The 20,235-nt window shown below is 46.1% G+C and overlaps 1 protein-coding gene across 2 annotated transcripts in view; it reads left to right on the forward strand.

Annotated features, from left to right (window-relative positions):
* TCN2 (transcobalamin 2) overlaps positions 1 to 20,235 on the forward strand; it is a 36,372-nt gene that overhangs the window by 12,047 nt on the left and 4,090 nt on the right. Inside the window, exons 2-10 of one of the 2 annotated variants that reach the window (XM_025985972.2) lie at positions 4,237 to 4,342; positions 7,218 to 7,369; positions 7,761 to 7,905; positions 12,732 to 12,924; positions 13,574 to 13,749; positions 15,238 to 15,399; positions 16,688 to 16,860; positions 16,992 to 17,178; positions 18,020 to 18,185. In XM_025985972.2, the coding sequence (XP_025841757.1) occupies positions 7,842 to 7,905; positions 12,732 to 12,924; positions 13,574 to 13,749; positions 15,238 to 15,399; positions 16,688 to 16,860; positions 16,992 to 17,178; positions 18,020 to 18,185 (1,121 nt within the window). In that variant the 5' untranslated portion in view covers positions 4,237 to 4,342; positions 7,218 to 7,369; positions 7,761 to 7,841. Of the gene's footprint in view, positions 1 to 4,236; positions 4,343 to 7,217; positions 7,409 to 7,760; positions 7,906 to 12,731; positions 12,925 to 13,573; positions 13,750 to 15,237; positions 15,400 to 16,687; positions 16,861 to 16,991; positions 17,179 to 18,019; positions 18,186 to 20,235 lie in introns of those variants that run through there. The other variant, XM_025985971.2, reaches the window with a different exon arrangement.

Genomic DNA, 20,235 nt, shown 5'->3' on the forward strand with positions numbered 1-20,235 from the left:
TTTCTAAAAAATAAGGACACTTAAAATCACTGAGTCCTTGTGAAATTGGTTAAAATATGGTTCTACAACATCACTTTTTTTTTTTTTTACCTAGTCTCCCAAAAGATTCCCACACTCTGTAAGTTGCATACAATCAGTAGACCCTCCAGAACATAGAATTACTTGGGAACACCTGAAAAACTACCTTCAAAGTCCACAGAAATGATGAGGTGATCATTTTAAGGAAACTTCTCCCTTTTAAAAAATATATTTTATTTTTTGGAAAGTTTTAGCTTTACATAAAAAAATGAGTAGATAGGGGTGGCTGTATGGTACAGTAGGTTAAGCAACCCACTTTTGGTTTCAGCTCAGGTCATGATTTCAAGGTTTTAAGATCAAACCCTGAGTCAGGCTCTGTGCTCAATGTGGAGTCTACTGGAGATTCTCTCTCCTTCCCTCTCTGTCCCTCCCACTGTGCTCTCTCTCTATCTAAAATAAATAAATAAATCTTTAAAAAAATTGAGTAGAGGGGTGCCTGGGTGGCTCAGTTGGTTAAACATCTGCCTTTGGCTCAGGTCATGATCCCAGGGTCCTGGGATCTTGCGAGGCCCACTTTGGGTTCCCTGCTCAACAGAGAGTCTGCTTCTCCCTTTCTCTCTGCCCCTCTCTCCAATTCATGCCTTCGTTCTCTCTCTGAAATAAGTAAATAAAATCTTTTAAAAAATTGAGTAGTACAGATACTTCCCATATACTCCATAGTCAGTTTTTCTTATTACTAACATCTAACATTAGTATGGTGTGTTATTACAATTAATGAACCAATATCAATACTTTATTAATAGTCCACACATGATTTGGATTTTATTAGTTTTTAACCTAATATTCTTTTTTTTTTCTCCTGTTCGAGGATACCATGTTTCATTGGTTGTCATGTCTCCTTAGACTCCTCCTGGCTGTGATAGTTTCTCAGATCTTCCTTATTTTTGATGACCTTAATGGTGTTAAGGATAACGGTCAAGTATTTTGTAGAATATACCTACTTTGAAGTTTGGTGTTTTTCCCATGGTTAAACTGGGGACTAGGGGAGGAAGCACACAGATGGAAAATGCCATTATCATCACATCCTATCAAGGGTATGGACTACCAACATGATCTATCACTGTTCACGTTGACTTTGACCATTTGGCTGAGGCAGTGTTTTTCAGATTTCTCCACTGTAAAGTTGCTCTTCCTCCTGCCCCCCTTCCATACTCTACTTTTTGGAAGGAAGTCACTGTACATAGTCCATACTTCAGGAGTAGGGAGTTATGATTCCCCTCCATAAGGGCAGAACATCTATACGCATTATTTGGAATTCTTCTGCAAAGAATATTTGTCTATTTGTCTTAGTCTGTTCAGACTGCTATAACAAAATACTATCAACTAGGTGGCTTATAAACAACAGAAATTTATTTCTCACAATTCTGGAGGCTAGAAAACCCATGATCAAGGTGTGAGCAGATTTGGTATCTGGTGAGGACCTGCTTTCTGGTTCATAGACAGTTGTCTTCACACTGTTCTCACATGGAGTAAGGGAGCTCCCTGGGTTTTTGTTGTTGTTGTTTTTTGTAAGGGGACTAATTCCATTTATGAAGGCTGCTAATCACTTCCCAAAGTCTCCACCTTCAAATACCATCACATTGGGGATTACATTTCAATACTGAATTTTGAGGAGACATAAACATTCAGTCAATGGCACCATTTATTTATTCAATCATATCAGTATGAACGCAATGATAATGTTTCACTTTGGATAATATTCTAATACTTCTTTATTTTTTTACTCAAATTGTTCCAGTTTTGGCATTAGGGGATGCACACTTCTTTACTTTTTCGTACTATAAGATGTTCCAGGCTTTTTGTATAATTCTTGCCCCAGTCCTAGAATCAGCCATTTTTCTAGGGACCCCGTAGTCCCTTCTACTAGAGAATGGTATTATAAACCAAAATCTGGGTGCTAGGTAATCTTATTGCTACTGGGATGTCTTCACTTCTAGGCTTTTGCAGCTGACAATAAAAAATATGTGTGTATACTGTTAACCTTAAAAGTAAAAATGCCAATTATTTTACCAGCAAAGGATGGGTTTATTTGGGAAGAGCTGAGAATTGCAATCCAGGACAAGCAAGCTACAGCAAAACCATGGTGGGTCAGAAGAACAAATGAAATACTTTTTTATAGAGAAAAGGGGGATTTGGAAGGGCTGAACTCATTGGAGTAGACTGGGAGTTCTAAGTATAGTGGTTTCTCATTGGCTGAGCTGTGATTGTTTCTTAATGGCTAGGTGGTGTTGGCCAGGGAAGGAGAAAATCTTCCTTTCTTCTGCTGATGTCTTCCTTTTACCGGGTTTGCAGAGAACAAGTGGTAGTCTATGAGAGCTCCCCCTGCTGGCCTCCTGATGCCATTGTAAACAAGGTTTCCATTTATTAATTTTCATAATAAAAGTGTATACACACTTATCTATAAATATTCTATATATCATTATCTTTGTCTACATTAAGCTAAACATGAGGTCATAGAGATGTCTCTAGCTCTAATCCATTATCATTAGATAGATAATGATAGATCATTCTAGCTTCCTCTTGCATATCTGTAAATTCACACTTCAGCTGTGAGAAACCTGCCTTCATAATCTGCAATCTGTTTACTTAATTGTCCAATTCCAGTACACATGTCTAGTAGTATCAGAATTCATTCATACCTTTATGCTATACAGCTTAGAGTATAGTGCTTATGTGCAGATCTTTCTGCCATTATTCTTACAGATCCCACTCATTTTCAAAGTTTCTTAGGTCAGCATCCTATCTTCCACTACTTCTGTTGCTTTATACACTGGTAATACAAATTGGATTGCTTGTCATGTTCTGCATTCTATCCTGGGATCTCCTGATCTCCTCAATTATTTTTTTAAATTTGCATGCATTAAGTTCACTTTATGTGCTGTCAAGTTCTATCAGTCTCTACAAATACAAAGTATTATATATCCACCATATTACTATGGTGGATTTCACCATTCTAAAAAAAAAACCTTTTCTTTTTTTTTTTAAGATTTTATTTATTGGGGCACCTGGGTAGCTTGGTGGTTGAGCATCTGCCTTTGGCTCAGGGTGTGATCCCGGGATCCTGGGATTGGGTCCCGCATAAGGCTCACTGCAAGGAGTCTGCTTCTCCCTCTGCCTATGTCTCTGCCTCTGTGTGTGTGTCTCATGTATAAATAAAATCTTCAAAAAAATATTTTATTTATTTATTTGAGAGGGAGAGAGCACAGAGTGAGAGTGAGAGGGAGATGTGGGCAGAGAGCATGAAACGGGGCTTGACCCCAGGACCCTGAGATCATGACCTCAGCTGAAGGCAGACATTTAATGACTGAGCGATGTAGGTGCCCCTAATCCCCTATTTTTGCTCTACCTATTCAACCCCTTTACCCAATCTTCTTCCTTGCAACCTCTGACAACTACTGATCTTACTATCCCTATCGTTTTGTCTTTTCCAGAATGTCATATAATTGCGATCATATAGTAAGTAGACTTAGCAGACTCACTTCTTTCTTCACTCATCAATATGCATTTAAGTTTTATTCATGTCTCTTTGTGGCTTGATTTCCCATTTCTTTTTTGTTTGTCTATACGATATTTTCATTATATATACATCATATTTTATATATACATCTCAGAATTTGTTTTTCCATTCACTCATTAAATAATATCTTGGTTGCTTCCAGGTTTTGGTAATTATGAATAAAGTTGTTATAAACTTCTATATGCAGATTTTTGTATGGATCTCCAGTTGGGTAAATAGCTAGGAGTATGATCGCAGAATCTGACAGTAAGACTATGTTTTGCTTTGAAAGAAACTGCCAAACTGTCTTCCCAAGTGACTGTCCTATATTGCATTCCCACCAACAATGAATGGCAGTTCCTGTTCACCTGCATACTCACCAGCATTTGGTGGTGTCAGTGTTTTGAATTTTGACCATTCTTTCATTTATTCATTTATTTATATTGTATTTATTTTATTGAGAGAGAGCTTGCACATGTGGTCAGGAGAGGAGTAGATTGAGAGGGAAGGAGAGAATCCCAGTGCAGGCCTCAACTTTAAGACCCTGAGATCATGATCTTGCCAAAACCAAGAGTTGCATGCTTAACCAACGAGCCAGCCAGGCACCCTTTTAAAAAATTTTTTAGAATTTTATTTGTTTGTTTATTTATTTCTTAAAATAGGCTCCAAGCCCAGGGTTGATCCAATGCATGGCTTGAATTTACAACCCTGAGATCAAGACCTGAGCTGAGATCAAGAGCTGGACACCCAACGAACTGAGTCACCCAGGTGCCCTGATTTTGACTATTCTAACAAGTTTGTAGTGGTATCATTATTGTTTTAATTTCCTAATGACATATGATGTGGAGTATCTTTTCATATGCTTATTTGTCATTTATATATCATCTTTGATGAGGTGTCTATTCAGGTCTTTTGCCCATTTTTTAATTGGGTTGCTTGTTTTCTTATTGCTGAGTTTTAATAATTCTTTGCATATTTTGGATAACAGGGTTGTGTGTGTGTTTTTTAAGTTATTTATTTATTTATTTACTTATTTATTTATTTGGAGAGAGAGAGAGAGAGTGCACAAGCAGGCAGAGTGGCAAGGCAGATGGAGAGGGAGAAGCAGGCTCTGAGCAGGGAGCCTGATGCAGGGCTTGATCCCAGGACCCTGGGATCATGACCTGAACTGAAGGCAGATGCTCAATCGACTGAGCCACTCAGGTGCCCCAGGATAACAGTTTTTATCTTGTGTTTTGCAAATATTTTCTCCCAGTCAGTGGCTTGTCTTATCATTCTCTTGATTGTGTCCTCCAGAGCAATTTTTAATTTTAATGAAGCTCAGATTATCAATTATTTCTTTCACAGACCATGACTTTGACATTGTGTCAAAAAGTCATAACTTCTTCTAGAAGCTTTAAGTTTTATAGCCTTGTATCTTATGTTTAGTTCTCAATTTTTCATGATAAGTATAAGGTATATGTCTAAATAAATTTTTTTTGCATATGGACATTTTATTGTTCCAGCATATTTGTTGGAATAAGTATCCTTTCTCCATTGTCAATTTCTTTGCTCCTTTATCAAGATATCAATGGACAGTTTTTGTGTGGGTCTATTTCTAGAGTCTCTATTCTGTTCCATCTGTCAACCTGTGGATTTTTTCACCAGTTCTACACCATCTTGATTACTGTAGCTTCATGTAAATCTTGAAATTAGGTAGTGTCAGTCCTCCAACTTTGTTCTTTTTCAGTATTTTGTTGATTACTCTAAGTCTTTTGCCTCTCCATATAAGCTTTAGAATCAACACCCACAAAATAGCTTACTGGGATTTTGACTGGGGTCATTGGAATATCTAGATCATGTGATCACCATGACATCTTAACAATATTGAGCCTTCCAGTCTATGGACACAAAATATCCCTCTGTTTATTTAGATTTTCCTTGATTTCTTTTATCAGAATTTTAGAGTTTTCTGCATATAGATCCTATATTTCTTTAAGTAGGCTCCACACTCAATATGGGGCTTGACCTCATGACCCCGAGGGCAAGAACTGCATGTTCCACTGACTGAGCCAGTTGGGTGCCCTGATCCTATACATGTTTTGTTTATGCTCACATTGTTTTAGCTCTCTGCCTTTTGGAATTCTTTGAGGCCTAGGTTTGAAGTACATTCGTAAAGAGCTACCATTTCCTTCTGCCATATACTGAGATGGCTTTTCAAGCCTGTTTCTTACAAGAAATGGGACTGTAATACCGTAGTCATAGGTTTCTCATTAGGATCAAACGAGGATGCTTGTGAAATGCTTAGAACAGTGGCTGGCATATGGTTTAAGCTCATTCCATTTTAGCTCTTATTTTTTTTTTTTTAAGTTTTTTTTTTTTTTTTTTTATTTATGATAGTCACAGAGAGAGAGAGAGAAAGGCAGAGACATAGGCAGAGGGAGAAGCAGGTTCCATGCACCGGGAGCCCGATGTGGGATTCGATCCCGGGTCTCCAGGATCGCGCCCTGGGCCAAAGGCAGGCGCCAAACCGCTGCGCCACCCAGGGATCCCCATTTTAGCTCTTATTAATGACTAACTATCAAAATCCAGGAAAGAATACTACAGGGAAAAGCTAAATGTCCACTTAGCAAGTTTCTAATTTCTAAAGGTCAGGATTCCAGCTTAGTAAGAGAAAAGAGTCTTGCACATGACACAAGACTATGAGACTATCTTAATCCATGCAATGCTGGCATACAGCAGACAACGTGAATAATCCTGTCTGAAAGTCTTTCCTTCTTTCCCCTGAACCTCCCTCTATCTTCAAGGGTTTGTTGTCCTGACCAGGACCCCTGGAGGGAACACTGGATTCCTGCTGGCAGATCCCAAGAGAACTTCTCAGACAGATCCTTAGAACTGTCTTGAATCTGTAGGATCCTCTGTGGAGCAGAGCAAGTGTAGAGGTCTGACCACACGAACAGAAAGGTTTTTAAAGCATTTGGCTAAAAGCTGAGATTGGGTGAAATGTTAACCAAACAGTGCTTTGATAGACTCAACGTATTGCAGGACTGCATTAGAGGGGTCAACTTCAGATCTGGATAGCAAAGTGGACCCAGAGTCCTATTCCCTTGGAAATTACAGAGATAGGTGTGTAATATTGAATCCAGAAACTTCTTTTTTTATAAGATTTTTTTTTTTTTAAATGTATTCATGAGGGACGCCTGGGTGGCTCTGCAGGTGGGCGCCTGCCTTCAGCCTAAGGTATGATACTGGAGCCCTGGCAATTAGCCATAATATGACTGCAGTAAAAATCTCATTAGAGGAAATGATTAGAGGTATTTTAAAATGATAACATTTTCACAGGTTGATCTGGAAGGGAGCTCAGTTAGAATGATCTTCTCCAACCCTCTTATCTCACACAGGAGAAACTATTTCAAACTCAGAGAGGTTAGGTGACCTGGACAAGGTACACAGCACCACCAGGGTTAACGCTTGGGCATTGATTTTCCTGTGAGGTTAGGCAGATGAGGAATCCTTTGTTCCCTTTTCTACTTACAGAGATTTTTTAAAATTTTTATTATTATTTTTTAAGATTACTTTCCTAGTCCTAACAAGTAGCCCTGCTACCCAGGGGCTCGTGTCTCAAATGATTAAATCCCGTTCTTTGTTTTGTTTTGTCTCCCAGGCCTCCCGCTTTCTGGTTAGTTGAGAAACTGGCCTGTCTGGTCCGGGTCCAGCCCCACCCACCCCCAACTCCGGGCGGGCTGGCTGAGAACAGCTGACACCAGCTCACGTGACTAGTAGGGCTCTCAGTTCCGCTCCCTGTCCCAGACCAGGGTGGGTACTTGCAGGGACTCCTTCTGTGGGGGGCACCAGGTAGGCACCCCAGCCCTGCCTGTTCACTGCTGGGACGGTGAGGGGGATACCACACAGGCGCAATTGGACAGACTTGGGCAGATCAGATGTCAGGTCTTCTGTGCTTGCCCAGGGCTCTTCAGGCAGCGGGGACAGAATGTAGCTGCCCTCAAGAGGTCTCACAGCATTCCTACTTGCCCTCCCCCTCCCCCAGCTCCCTACCTCCAGGAAGATTGCTCAGCCCTTCCTTCCTCTGTTTGGCCTTCCTTTCACCTCAGCTACAGATCTTTTTCCCCTTTCTCTCTGCTGATTTAGCAGCATCCTGCTGGGGGTGTGGAGGGATTAATCAGTGACAGGAAGCTGCCTCTTTCAGAGCAGTGACCCGCTGTGGTTAGGAAAGCCTCTGCAAGACCAGCCCTAGAAGTCTGTCGTGTTTCACCCCTCTGCTCCTGCCATGGGGCACCTTGGGGTCCTCCTCTTCCTGCTTGGGGGCCTGGGAACTCTCGCTGATATCTGCGGTGAGTAACCAAATCTACTCTGTGCCTCTTTCCTCCTGGGTCCTTGGGGGGAGGGGGGCTGTTTTGTCCGAACCTCTCATGGGGTAGCTGGAGAAACTGAGGCTCGGATGTGTGGGAAGATCCGATTTAACTGCCCCTTTGGGCTTCCACAGCAGTTGGGACTTAGCTGGACTTCAATGTTTGACACGCTGTATTGAGATTAATTACAGTTGACCCTCGAACAACATGGGTTAGGTCTACTGACCCTCCATGCAGCCAAAAATCTATCTAAAACTTTTAACTCCCCCAAAACTTTTTTTTTTTTTAGATTTTATTTATTTATTCATGAGAGACACACTGAGAGACAGGCAGAGACATAGGCAGAGGGAGAAGCAGGCTCCTTGCAGGGAACCAGATGCAGGACCAGATCCCAGGACTGGGATCACACAGCGGAGATGCTCAACCGCTGAACCACCCAGCTGTCCCTCAACTCCCCCAAACTTAGCTACTAATAGCCTACCATTGACTGAAAGCCTTACTAATAAGATCAACAGTCAATTAATACATATTTTGTAAATGTATTATATACTGTATTCTTAGGATAAAGTCAGTTGGAAAAAAGAAAATGTTAAGAAAATTACAAGGGGGATCCCTGGGTTGCTCAGTAGTTTGGCGCCTGCCTTTGGCCCAGGGCGCGATCCTGGAGTCCCGGATCGAATCCCGTGTCAGGCTCCCGGTGTGGAGCCTGCTTCTCCCTCCTCCTGTGTCTCTGCCTCTCTCTCTATCATAAATAAATAAATAAATAAATAAATAAATAAATAAATAAATAAATTTTTAAAAAAGAAAAAGAAAATCACAAGGGAAAGAAAATAGATTTGGGGCACCTGGGTGACTCAGCTAAGCGTCTGCCTTCGGCTCAGGTCGGGATCCCAAGGTCCTGGGATCAAGCCCTGTGACCCTCTCTCAAATAAATAAATGAAATCTTATTTTTTAAAAAAGAAAATACATTAAAAATTTTTAGAGAGTTTATTTATTTGAGAGTGAGAGAGTACAAGTGAGGTGAGGGGCAGAGGGAGAAGCAGACTTAGTGAACAGGGAGCTCGATGCAAGGCTCAATGCGGTGCTCCATCCAGGGACTCCATCCTTGGATTTAATTTAATACACATAGACTGAGGCTTCTCGTGCCAGTATAGCATTGGGGCTTGGGGAAAGAACAAGGCAGGTGCCATCCCTGTCCTAGTAGATTGTTCTAGTAAAAGGAACAGACAGAAGTCAAGAGGCAAATCGGTACTGTTTGGGGACTATGGTGAGTGCCAAAGGAAGTGAACCAGGCACGGAGGTTGAGAGCTGGGGGCCACTGATTTAGGCAGAGAATTTGAGGAAGGATTTCCAAGGGCCAGGTGTGATAGGGGGATTGAGACCCAGAGAAGGCAAAGAAGCTGGCAAGAAAAGGAGTGGGGTACATCCCAGGCAGAGGGAAGTGAGTATGTGGCTCCATTACAGGAGATGAGGAGTCTGAGAGAACATAGGTGGCAGGTCATGGCAAGGAATTTGTATTATATTGTACACAGAGGAGCCTAGCTGCTTCGGCTGTGTCCCAGTGTCCCCCTCAGGGGCCTCTTGGGACCTCTTGGGACCATCTGGGAGTCTGAACACAGACCTGGTGCTCTTTGTGCACTGGAGATAGGCAGAAAGCAGAAAGCAGGCAGGGAAGCCTCTGTGCTCTGGGGCTACCCACCTCTCTTCCCTCCTTGTGTTCTGCCCGCAGCCTTAAACTGTATAATATGTTTTCACCCTGGATCTCTTGTGATCTTTGGAGAAACCAAGAGGCAGGTTCAGGTGACAGATAAGTCAGTGAAGGGTTGGAGGAGCCAGGTGACCTGCTAAGGCACCCCGGCTTTCCAACACTTTGCTGGACTCAGTTCTCATAACTCCAGGCCACCGTCTTCCCTGGGCATCAGGAGCCCCACCCACTGTTCCATACATGCAACCAGACCCCTTAGCTCTTGGCTCTTAGTTCCTGTACAGACAGTCCCTAGGAGAGACCTGAAACCCAGTCTTCACCCTCACTGGATCCGAACCATTCAGTAGTTGGCCCACAGACCCAACAGAGAAGCCCTGGACCAGGTTTGGGGGTGCAGCTGCCTACTCCTGAGCCAGTTAGCTGAACCTCATTCTCTCTTCTGCAAAATGGGCTAAGAATGTTTCCCTGCCTTCCTCCTTGGTGTGGTGCAGAGGATCCCACAGCACCTGCTTTACCAGCTCAAAGCTCTATGAGGTTGTGAAATTGACAAAGATGCTGCACTAATGCTGCCCAGGGTGGGCTCCTATGCTTTGGAATGTCAGGCCTGTGAGCTGGCAGAGCTGCATGGCCCTGTGAGCAAGAGGCCCCATGGAGAGAGCTCGCCCTGGGCCATTTTTATGACTGGAGGCTGAATTGTGGTTATTGGCCTCTCTTTATAGCTCTGGCTCCTCTTCTTATCACTTCTAATCCCAAGGCTGACTCACCTGTTGGAGGTTAGAGCCAGGAGTCCGGGTGAGGCTTCCCTACCAGTTTGAAGAAAAGGAAGAGGGAAAGAGAGGGACAAGGGGACATATGACCAGAGAGACAGGCTGAAAGAGGTAGAGACTGAGACAGGGGCAGCCCGGGTGGCTTAGCGGTTTAGCGCCGCCTTCAGTCCAGGGCCTGATCCTGGAGACCTGAGTTCCCTGCATGGAGCCTGCTTCTCCCTCTGCCTGCGTCTCTGTCTCTCTCTCTCTCTGTGCCTCTCATGAATAAATAAATAAAATCTTTTTTTTTTTTTTAAATAAATAAAATCTTAAAAAAAAAAAAAACAACAACAACAACAGAGACTGAGACAGATCCAGACAGAGAGGGGGGAAATACCTACAGGAATGGGAGGCAGCCCCAGAAAGACACTGAGAAAGAGAAAGGAAAGAAAAGCAACCCTTGTGCCCAACCCCCACCCCTTCTAGGCCCTCCATAGGTAGTAAGAGATACCTGTGACTTTTGGGAAAACAGACATGAGATGGTGGGACTCTTGGGGTGCCTGGCTGGCTCAGTCCACAGAGCATGTGACTCTAGATATCAGGGTCATGAGTTTGAACCCCACTCTGGGTGCAGAGATTACTTAAAAAAAATGATGGTGGGGTCCAAACCAAGAGAGATGGGCCTGTATGAGAGAAACCCCAGTCCTTGTGCAGGTGAAGAGCTCTGGTGGTAGTTCCTTTTCTCAGTCCCCCTCTCAGGAGGGGCAGCTTGCCCAGCATCCTGGGACTCAGCACAGTGGAAGCAGCTGGAGCCCTGCAAATAACTGGGAGGCAGTAAATGGGGAAAAGTCCAAAGTGCCTCCAAGGCCACCCACTGAGCTCAGGTTCCTCCCCTAAGGGAAGAAGGCAGGGTCAGCTGGAGCTGGGAAATGCCTCTGAGGCTTCTACTTCCCCAGTATTTCAGGATTCTGATGACACAGTTTCAGGCAAATCTCAAAGCACATGGAGAAATGGTTGCAGATGATGATGGCTTTCTAACAGATTCACCCCTCAATCTCAGGCCCTCTTCACCTAACAAGATATGGCAGGAAAAGCATTATTTTGAGATCTGCACAGAGGAATCTCTCTCTTTTTTTCTTTTTTTTTGCACAGAGGAATCTCATCAAGCAGCCCCAGTTAGCCATGGGCAGCCTACATGGTTTATTTGGCCTTGTTTGTTTGTTTTAAGATTTATTTACTTGTTTTAGGGGGGAGGGGCAGAAGGAGAGGGAGAGAGAACCCTCAAGCAGACTCCCTGACCTGGGGCTTGATCCCATGATCCTGAGATCATGACCTGAGCTGAAATCAAGGGTTGGCCATTTAACTGACTGAGCCACCTGGGCACCCCAGCCTGAAGTGTTTTATTTTTATTTTATTTATTTATTTATTTATTTATTTATTTATTTATTTATTTTTTAAAGATTTTATTTATTCATGAGAGACGCAGAGACGTAGGCAGAGGGAGAAGCAGGCTCCCTGCGGGGAGCCTGATGCAGGACATCCCAGGACCCTGGGATCAGGACCTGAGCCAAAGGCAGATGGCTTAACCACTGAGCCATCCAGGTGCCCCACCTGAAGTGTTTTAAAACTGGGTGTGAGGGGATCCCTGGGTGGCTCAGCGGTTTGGCGCCTGCCTTTGGCCCAGGGCGCGATCCTGGAGTCCCAGGATCAAGTCCCACGTTGGGCTCCCGGCATGGAGCCCGCTTCTCCCTCCTCCTGTGTCTCTGCCTCTCTCTCAATCTCTGTGTCTATCATGAATAAATAAATCTTTAAAAAAAATAAAACTGGGTGTGTAACATGTTCTGCATGTGGGTTATGGTTTTTGTAAATGGATTTGGCAGAGCACCAAAGAACAGAGGCTTTGCAGGCAGGTTCATCCTTGGCTCTGCAGCCTGTATAAGACACAACATGACTTTGTATGGCTGTTTCCTCTTTGCGCAAAGCAATGGTGACAGTTCCTATGCCACAGGGCTGGCATGAGAACCAGGTGAGGTCAGGTGCAGTGCCTGGGGCACATAACGCAGCTGGGCCTCCACTCTCTTGTTACCCGTAGTGGCAGAGTGGTTGCCTGGTACCAGCTTCCTCTGCCTTCAGCCCCCCACCTCTTCCTGGCTCACTCCAACTGCTGTTTTGGGATATCTGCTTCCCCTCTTTACCACCTTTCATTACTGCCATATTTTCCCATACAAGTAGGTTGTGTGCTTGATGGGGATGGAGTAGAAATGTTTATTCCCTGGAGAAGGCTCTGGTAAGGTAAAAGCAGTTCCTTGCTGGTGGCCTGGCCCTGCAACCTCACTTGGCCTATTCTCTTTCCTAAGAAATACCGGAGGTGGATAGCAAGCTGGTGGAGACACTGGGCCAGCGCCTCTTGCCCTGGATAGACTGGCTCTCCCTGGAGCACCTGAACCCCAGTATCTACGTGGGCCTACGCCTCTCCAGCCTGCAGGCTGGGGCCAGGGAGGCCTTCTATCTGCACATCCTCAAGCTCAAGTACCAGCAGAGCTTCCGGAGGTATCCCGGTTCACTTTCTTCTCCTTTCCACCTCCTAAGAGACAGGAGACATATGTTCTGATTTGGGCTGCCACTGCTTTGTTGGGAGACTTTGGGCAAATTTTGTCTCCTTTGACACTTTCTCCATCTGTAGAATGGGGTTGGCTTGACTAGATTGGAGGCAGACATCACTAATCTATAATCCCTCTCATAGTGAGCCCAGAAGCAGCATTTAGCAGCATCTAACTCTGTGCTCCCTTTCCAGGGGGCATTAAGGGGAGGCCTGTTCTGAGGTTCAGTGTAGGAGTTTGAGTGAAAGGTGAAGGATCATGAGCATCTCCTGCTTGGATTCCCTCTCAAGAAGTGGACACAGGGCAGGGAGAGGGAAGAAAGGGAAGACTGTGTAGGCAAAGTGTGATCAATATGGTGGGGCAAACACAGGTCACTTGGATGTGAGAGCCCTTGGGGCTTGTCTTTTTTTATCTTTACAAAATATGTATGGCATGTACCTTAGAATGTGCATAGCTGACTGTCTACTTTTGGTAGTTCTAGCAAAGTTTCTCATTGTTAGGATTCTTTTCACTTTATGATGTTGAGGGTGATGGTGGTGCCCCAAACCAGGCTTACCAGGGTGGCATTTTCTTACAGAAATATTGTTAACTGGCTTTAGTCCTAGGCTTGCTGTCAACGATGACAACAGGGACGACCAGGCCAAGCCCTCCATGGGCCAGTTGGCCCTCTACCTGCTGGCTCTCAGGGCTAACTGTGAGTTCGTTGGAGGCCACAAGGGTGACAGGCTGGTCTCCCAGCTGAAGCGGTTCCTGGAAGATGAGAAGAGGGCCATTGGTGAGAGGACATAGTCTGCCAAATGTGTGGGGGCCTCATTGAGTAGCATTTTCTGGGGAAGCATCTAAGTCAGAACTTCAGGTTTTCTTCCAGGCCTCTTTCCCAACCTCCATTCTGCTTGTCTCACTATCCACCTAGAGGCTTGGCCCTGCTGCAGTAGCCATCCTTGATCAAGCCTTTCCTGTATCCCACATGTACTCTGTTGGCAAGTTCTACTGCTCAGCTATCAGGACTGAACTGACTTTCTACCTCTGGGACAACTCCATGGCCCCCGTACTTCTTATTCCTCAGGCTCTCTCTGCTAACTGTCCTGCCTCCTGATTCGACCCAGCACATGACAACTAGGGCAAGCCTTTTTTTTTTTTTTTTTTAAGATTTATTTATTTATTCATTCAGAGAGAGCGAGAGAGAGTCAGAGACACAGGCAGAGGGAGAAGCAGGCCCCATGCAGGAAGCCCGATGTGGGACTCGATCCCGGGTCTCCAGGATCACACCCCAGGCTGCAGGCAGCACTAGACCGCTGCACCACTGGGGCTGTAGGGCAAGCCTTTTATTTTTATTTATTTATTTTTTTTAATGTTTTTTTTTTTTTTTTTAATTTTTATTTATTTATGATAGTCACACAGGGAGAGAGAGAGAGAGGCAGAGACACAGGCAGAGGGAGAAGCAGGCTCCATGCACTGGAAGCCCGATGTGGGATTCGATCCCGGGTCTCCAGGATCGCGCCCTGGGCCAAAGGCAGGCGCCAAACCGCTGCGCCACCCAGGGATCCCAGGGCAAGCCTTTTAAATATAAACTTGATCTTGTTAGCGTGCTGAAACCCTGCAGAGGCTGCTCACTGCTGTGTCACAGGCCTTCAGGCCCATCTGTCTGTCTTTTTCTCCTCTTCAGGACCTGCTGGCCCACTCGCTCGTTCACCCAGGCACCTGCCTTTCTGGCTCTGGCCACACTGAATCTCAGCTTACAGATCAGGGTCTTTATATATGATATATATATATATATATATATATATATATATATATATATCTGGAAGGTTTCCTTCTTCTTCTAGCTTACCCCTGCTCCTCTTTAGCTATTCTCCACCCTGCCTCCCCTGTGTCACTGCCTTAGAGAATCCTGCCCTGATTCCCCAGCTACTCAGAGGCCTCTACTGTATGGCCCCAGAGGCCTCAGTCCACATTTCAGTTCTAATCATGCTGTCATGGGTGCAGGTTGTGTTACTGTTGGAGGCCCTGGCTGCGCTCTGCCTGGCTGGTTGCCACTAGCTCGGTCACCACCCTGAGCATAGCATCTGACACAGAGTGGATCCTCAGCAAGAATGGGTTGGGACAATGAAGGAATAAAAGATCCCATGACCCAGAGGATGGTGTTGGGAAGTGCGAGCAATGGGGTCCCATGTGCTGGCTGGGCTGGTTCCTGGGAGGGGGCAGGGAGGCAACCCCTCAGGCCCAGCATAAAGCCCCTGCCCCCTGGTTTTCTCCCTCTTAGGACCCAATCACAAGGGCCACCCCCGCACTAGCTACTACCAGTATGGCCTGGGCATCCTGGCCCTGTGTGTCCACCAGAAGCGGCTCCATGACACCGTGGTGGGCAAGCTCCTGTATGCTGTGGAACATGAACAGCATCTCCACCGGGACCACCTCTCTGTGGGTGAGTGGGCTAGACCCTACTAAAGCCAGGTTGGCACTCCTCCAGCCCCCAGCCCCAACTGAAGGCCTCCATCCCCTGCCCCTTGCTCACCTTTCCCTGGGACCCCTCCTTATGTGTCTCTTAGGAGTGAAATGATGAGGGCTCATGTGTGTGTGGTACAGAGGTTGTGAGTCAGTTTTGTAGCTAGACTGGGACCCTGACCCCAGCTCTGCCACACTTATTGTAGGCCACCCCTCAGATGGCCATTCTGATTCAGCTTCTCCTATAAAATAACCTCCCAACAGTATCCTGATAGAAAAATGCCTTCTGAGTAGAGGGCTTAGCATAGTGCCTGGCATGGAGAAAGTTCTAGATATATAGCTATGATCTTGTCATCATATGAACTGAGAAGCCTGAGACCTGGATTCTGGAACTGCTACCTCACTGTGTTGCCTTGGTTCTCTAGTACCCTTTCTTTCTTTCTTTTTTTTTTTTTAAGATAAAAAAAGAGATTTTATTTATTTATTCATGAGAGACAGAGAGAGGCAGAGACATAAGCAGGGGAAGAAACAGGCTGTCTGCATGGAGCCTGATGTGGGACTCGATCCCGAGACTCCAGGATGATGACCTGAGCCAAAGGCAGATGCTCAACCACTGAGCCACCCAGGTGCCCCTCCAGTGCCTTTCTTATCATTGTGATTTAGGCTCTCTTTTAGTTCTGGCATTCTGTGTGTGCCTCACATGGGTGAGGGTGGGGTGGAGTAGGTTGGGAGGGTGAGAAGGTGCCCCAGAGAGAAGGTGACAGGGAGCTTGCTCTGCCTGAGGCTTATAGAAAAAACACTCTGGACCCAGTAAATAACTTCAGAATGGGGACAGGGATTGGGGGGCTTCAAATCCCTCAGGGCCCAGGCAGCAACCTGGACCTATTAAATCAGATCACATGGGGGTGGTCCCAGCTATTGGTTTGTTCCAAAATGCAGGCCGGTTTGGGAACTAGTGGTGTAGGATAAAGTCCTCTTGGGCCTCTCTCTTCCGGGCTCTCTCCCTAACCTCTAACCCCTAAACAGTAGACAGGGTAGGGTGACCAACCATTCTTGTTTGCCTAGAACTAAGGGGCTTCCCAGGACACTGGACTTGAAATGGCCAAACTGGGAAAGTTCTGGGCAAACTGGGCTGAGTTGGTCCCCCTAGCTGGTGAGAACTTTCTAAAATGCTGATCTGACTATGCCCCTTCCTTAAGTCCTCTGGGGGCAGCCCATTGCCCCAGGGCCCTGCCTAGACTGACCTCAATTGGCTCTGTCCCTTGCAGACACAGTGGCCATGGCAGGCTTGGCCTTCACCTGTCTGGATCACTCCAACTTCAACCCCAATCAGAGACACCGGATCACCCTGGCCATTAGGACAGTACGAGAGAAGATCCTGAAGGCCCAGACCCCTGAGGGCTACTTTGGGAATGTCTACAGCACCCCTTTGGCATTACAGGTAGGAAAGATAGCTTGGGGCCATAGTCCATCCTTGTGTTTGGAGGACGGTGGCCTGACTAGGGACCAGAAGACCTGGCTCCTCCATGCCAGCTGACCCACCTCCTCCTTGTCTTCCCCATTTGTCACCAGTTACTGATGAATTCCTTCATGCCTGGACAGAAGCTGGGTACAGCATGCCTCAAGGCAAGGACTGCTCTGTTGGCCAATATGAAGGATGAGGCCTTCCGGAATGCCCTCTTAATTTCCCAGCTGCTGCCTGTCCTGAATGGCAAGAGCTATGTAGATCTCATCTCCCCAGACTGTGAGGCACCAAGAGGTAGCTGGGCCTTTCGCAGGCGCCCTGTTCTTTTCATCTGCAGAGTGCTCCCTGAAGTCTGAATGTCCCAGGGAAGGGAGATGGCTTAGTCTTGATTTGCTGAGTCCACAGGTGTTTGTGGGTGCACATGGGACACACCTACAGCTCCGATGTAGACATAGCTTCCAGAAAGTCATAGTGTGGGGAAAGAGATACCAAATAGAGAGCTCTGGGTGGGCCATGAATCTGCAGCCCCTCATGTAATACCGCATGCAGAAATGTTTGAATGAGTAAATGGGGAGAGACACATTTTGGATAGTCCTGATACATCATAATGAGTTCCAATGTGTTCCAATTAGCAGCTTGAATCAGGGCTTCATCTGGGAGAAGGACTTTAGTTGGTGAGTAGGATTTGCTGGAGGATAAGAGCAATAGCAAGGGCAGAACCGAGAGGGGGCGGTAGGAACAAAGGTGCCAAGGTATAGAAGACTGACATTTGGGGAAAAGGTCTTCCTAGAAACTGGGATATGGGAGAATGAGATGGAGTTGCAGGCAGGAGAATGAAAAGAAGGGGAGACCCTCTGTGGTAATGGTGTTTGTGGGGTGATATGAACAGATGCATGTTCAAGAAAGATACCTTGGGCTGCTCTGTGGCAGATAGGTGGTAAGGGGGATACTGGAGTCAGAAAAAACAGGGAGGGGCCCAAGCTTGGGCAACCTTGGCACATGAGGGCAAAGGGACAGGGGAGGCTGGGCTGGTGCTGGCTGGGATGGACCACAGTGTCCTCGAGGGAAGAAAGGATGACTAGCACCTGGCTCCCTGCCCTCACACCAGCTACCCCTTCCTCTCTCTCTGGCATAGTCCTATTGCAACCAGCCATGGAGAATCCTTCACAGACCCAAGAGGTCATCAGCGTCATGCTTAAGGTCCCCAGTGTCTTGCCACCATACAGACACTCCATCTCTGTCCCTGCTGGGTCCTCCTTGGAAGATGTCTTTAACAAGGCCCAGGAGCTCGGAGGATTCACGTAAGACCCCTACCTCTTGGTCCTCACCCCACCGGACCCCACATCCCTGAAACAGAACATGGATGGGATGGGGATGGAAGAAGAGGTTCCCCAGTAGAGGTGCTGGCCCAGGCTCTGCTTCTACCGTCTTCACTCCCTTTTTTTTTTTTTTTTTTTAAGATTTTATTTATTTATTCATGAGAGACACAGAGAGAGGCAGAGACATAGGCAGAGGGAGAAGCAGGCTCCCTACAGGGAGCCTGATATGGGATTCAATCCCAGGACCCCGGGATCACAGCCTGAGCCAAAGGCAGATGCTCAACCATTGAGCCACCCAAGCATCCACACCTTCTCTATTCCTGAATGGCCCACACTGTAGTGGAAAGGGGCTGCTGTGGGCCAGCATTGTCGGTGGCTCTGAGAACATGCTCTGGGGGCAGAGCATCCACATTGGAATCCCAGCTCCACCACTCCCCAGCCAGGTACCCAGAGCTAGTTATTTACCTGCAGCCCAGTGAGAACACCAGCTGTGCCCTGCTCCTCACAGGGCCCATGCAAGGAGTCTAGGAATTAGCACACAAAGAGGACATGGCATATATGGGACGTGGCACCTGCACTTAGTTAGCTCAATACAGGCTAGCTTTCAAAAGAATAAGAATTTTTATTATCAGGCAATCTTGGCCTCATTCCTGTGACGAATTACCTTGGGCAAGTCCTCTGTAGAATGTAGAGGTTGGACAACATCCTTAAACTTACTTCTCACTCTGACAAGATTCAACAAGTCTGGGGCCGAGGATTTCTAGAGCATTGCTCTATGCCCAGCCATGTCCATTTTTAAATAACATGGGTGGAATTCTTGTGTTACCAATGGGAAATCTGAACCAGAGGAGTTGAGTGCTTCCACGGGATCACCCAGACTCCAGACTTCTCTTCTAGAAAGCTGGGCCTCAGTTTGAGAGGGCCTCAGTTTCTGTTCCCCACCTGGAGTTCCCAAAAGACAAAGAGGGTCCATAGCTGGTGTCTTGAAATTGTCTGGGCCAGGGAATTTTGGGCCAGAGATACACAAAAGCCCTTTAAAGAACAAAAATTCTCCCAGACCTAGGTTATTTCTGTTATACTATGACTTAGATGTATATTATTATGGTTACCATTAAAAGTCCCTTTTCTTTCTGGCTCCAAACATCTGTAAATCCTAAACAACTTTGCAAATTAGATATAAAGTGTAAAAAGAGTAACATTCAAATAAGGACTATTTGCTGAGGAGCCAGGTGTACATGGCCAGGCATGGGATGGGGTGAGCCCGATGCTCTCAGGTGCTGAGGCCTGAGCTACTGTCAAGCCTGAGTTTGTCCAGGCGACTGTGGCTTCATAGGCCCTTCCCTGGCCCCCAACACTCCATTCACTACTGAGCCCACCTCAGTTCTCTTCCCAGTAGTCTGCAGTGCATACAACACAGTCCCAGATGGCCACACACACTGAGCAACTTGGCAGGCCCAGTCTAGCAGGCATTGAGAGTATGCAGAACCTGCCGGCATTCATGTCTGAATAATGTCCTCAAAATGAAGAAAAATAGAACTTGACATTCTAATTCAGAAGTCCGGGATCTCTGAGAAGACATCAAGGAAACAATTTTGTCAGTGGGGGTGGGTGCCTGAACTGGGTGCAGAGGCCAGACAGGAAGGTTGTGTTTAGGGGCCTATAAATGAACAGCAGAGAAAGGTAGACTGCAGAGAGATCCAGAGAGAAAGAGAGAGAGAAATAGAAGCAGACGTACTCTAAGCAGCCACATGGACCCACAGAGTTAGAGAATGACAGGACAACAGGGGCTACTCTATGACAACCCCCCCCCACCGAACACTTTCCCTTTGACGAAGTGACCCTGAGTGGTTTTCTGTCTCTTAAAACGATAGAAACTTTCCCTCCCTAAGACAGAGCCATTGATAAGCCTTTTAGAGGGAGGAAGAACATGACTCATGGACTTTTAAGAGGACCCTTTTGGCAGCAGTGTCCATGTGATTTGGAGAAATGCACAGTTGGAGACAAGGAGCTCAGGGAGGGGGTGTTGTGAATA

Source organism: Vulpes vulpes, chromosome 10 (genome assembly GCF_048418805.1).
Source record: "Vulpes vulpes isolate BD-2025 chromosome 10, VulVul3, whole genome shotgun sequence".
NCBI classification, from domain to species: Eukaryota; Metazoa; Chordata; class Mammalia; order Carnivora; family Canidae; genus Vulpes; species Vulpes vulpes.